This window comes from Haliaeetus leucocephalus, unplaced genomic scaffold (genome assembly GCF_000737465.1).
Source record: "Haliaeetus leucocephalus isolate CR32 unplaced genomic scaffold, Haliaeetus_leucocephalus-4.0 Scaffold92, whole genome shotgun sequence".
Taxonomy (NCBI): Eukaryota; Metazoa; Chordata; class Aves; order Accipitriformes; family Accipitridae; genus Haliaeetus; species Haliaeetus leucocephalus.
In genome coordinates, this window is record NW_010972528.1 from 3,517,426 (window position 1) to 3,517,890 (window position 465).

Genomic DNA, 465 nt, shown 5'->3' on the forward strand with positions numbered 1-465 from the left:
CTCCCCTCAGCCGCGACGGCCCCGCTGGGGGCCCGGCCCCGCAGAAACCTCTGTAAATGTGGCGGACCCCCTGCCTTTCGGAGGGCCCCGGCTGCCGCGGCCCGTGCCGCAGCCGCGGCCCGGGCCTGGCCCGTGTGAGGCATAGCGGACAGGTAGGGCGCCCCGCAGGTGCGGGCTGAGGCCTCTGGTCCCGGCTGGCAGCACGCATTTAGGGAGGGAGACGTGCTGCGGGAGGAACACCTTTTGTCTCACGTTACTACATCTACAGCTGTGTGATCGTGACGATTTCTGAAAGTGAAGTAAGGGGCGTTTGCTGCAAAACTTGTGCATAAAAATAGGTAGCCCGTGAGCGGCATGGTCAGAATGGCTTAAGGAAAAACAAAAATACTTAGCAGAGCTAGGAATTTTAGTCTTACACAGTCGAGGGACAGGGTATCCGATACAAAAGCTCATGGGCATAGCTGT

At 59.6% G+C, this 465-nt stretch overlaps 1 protein-coding gene across 1 annotated transcript in view; it reads right to left on the reverse strand.

Annotated features, from left to right (window-relative positions):
- The window catches only part of PLA2G15 (phospholipase A2, group XV), an 18,858-nt gene extending 18,650 nt beyond the window's left edge, over window positions 1-208 (reverse strand). The window contains exon 1 of the mRNA XM_010585218.1: window positions 49-208. Within this exon, the coding sequence (XP_010583520.1) occupies window positions 49-208 (160 nt within the window). The remainder of the gene's footprint in view (window positions 1-48) is intronic.
- Between the last annotated feature and the right edge of the window lie 257 nt (window positions 209-465).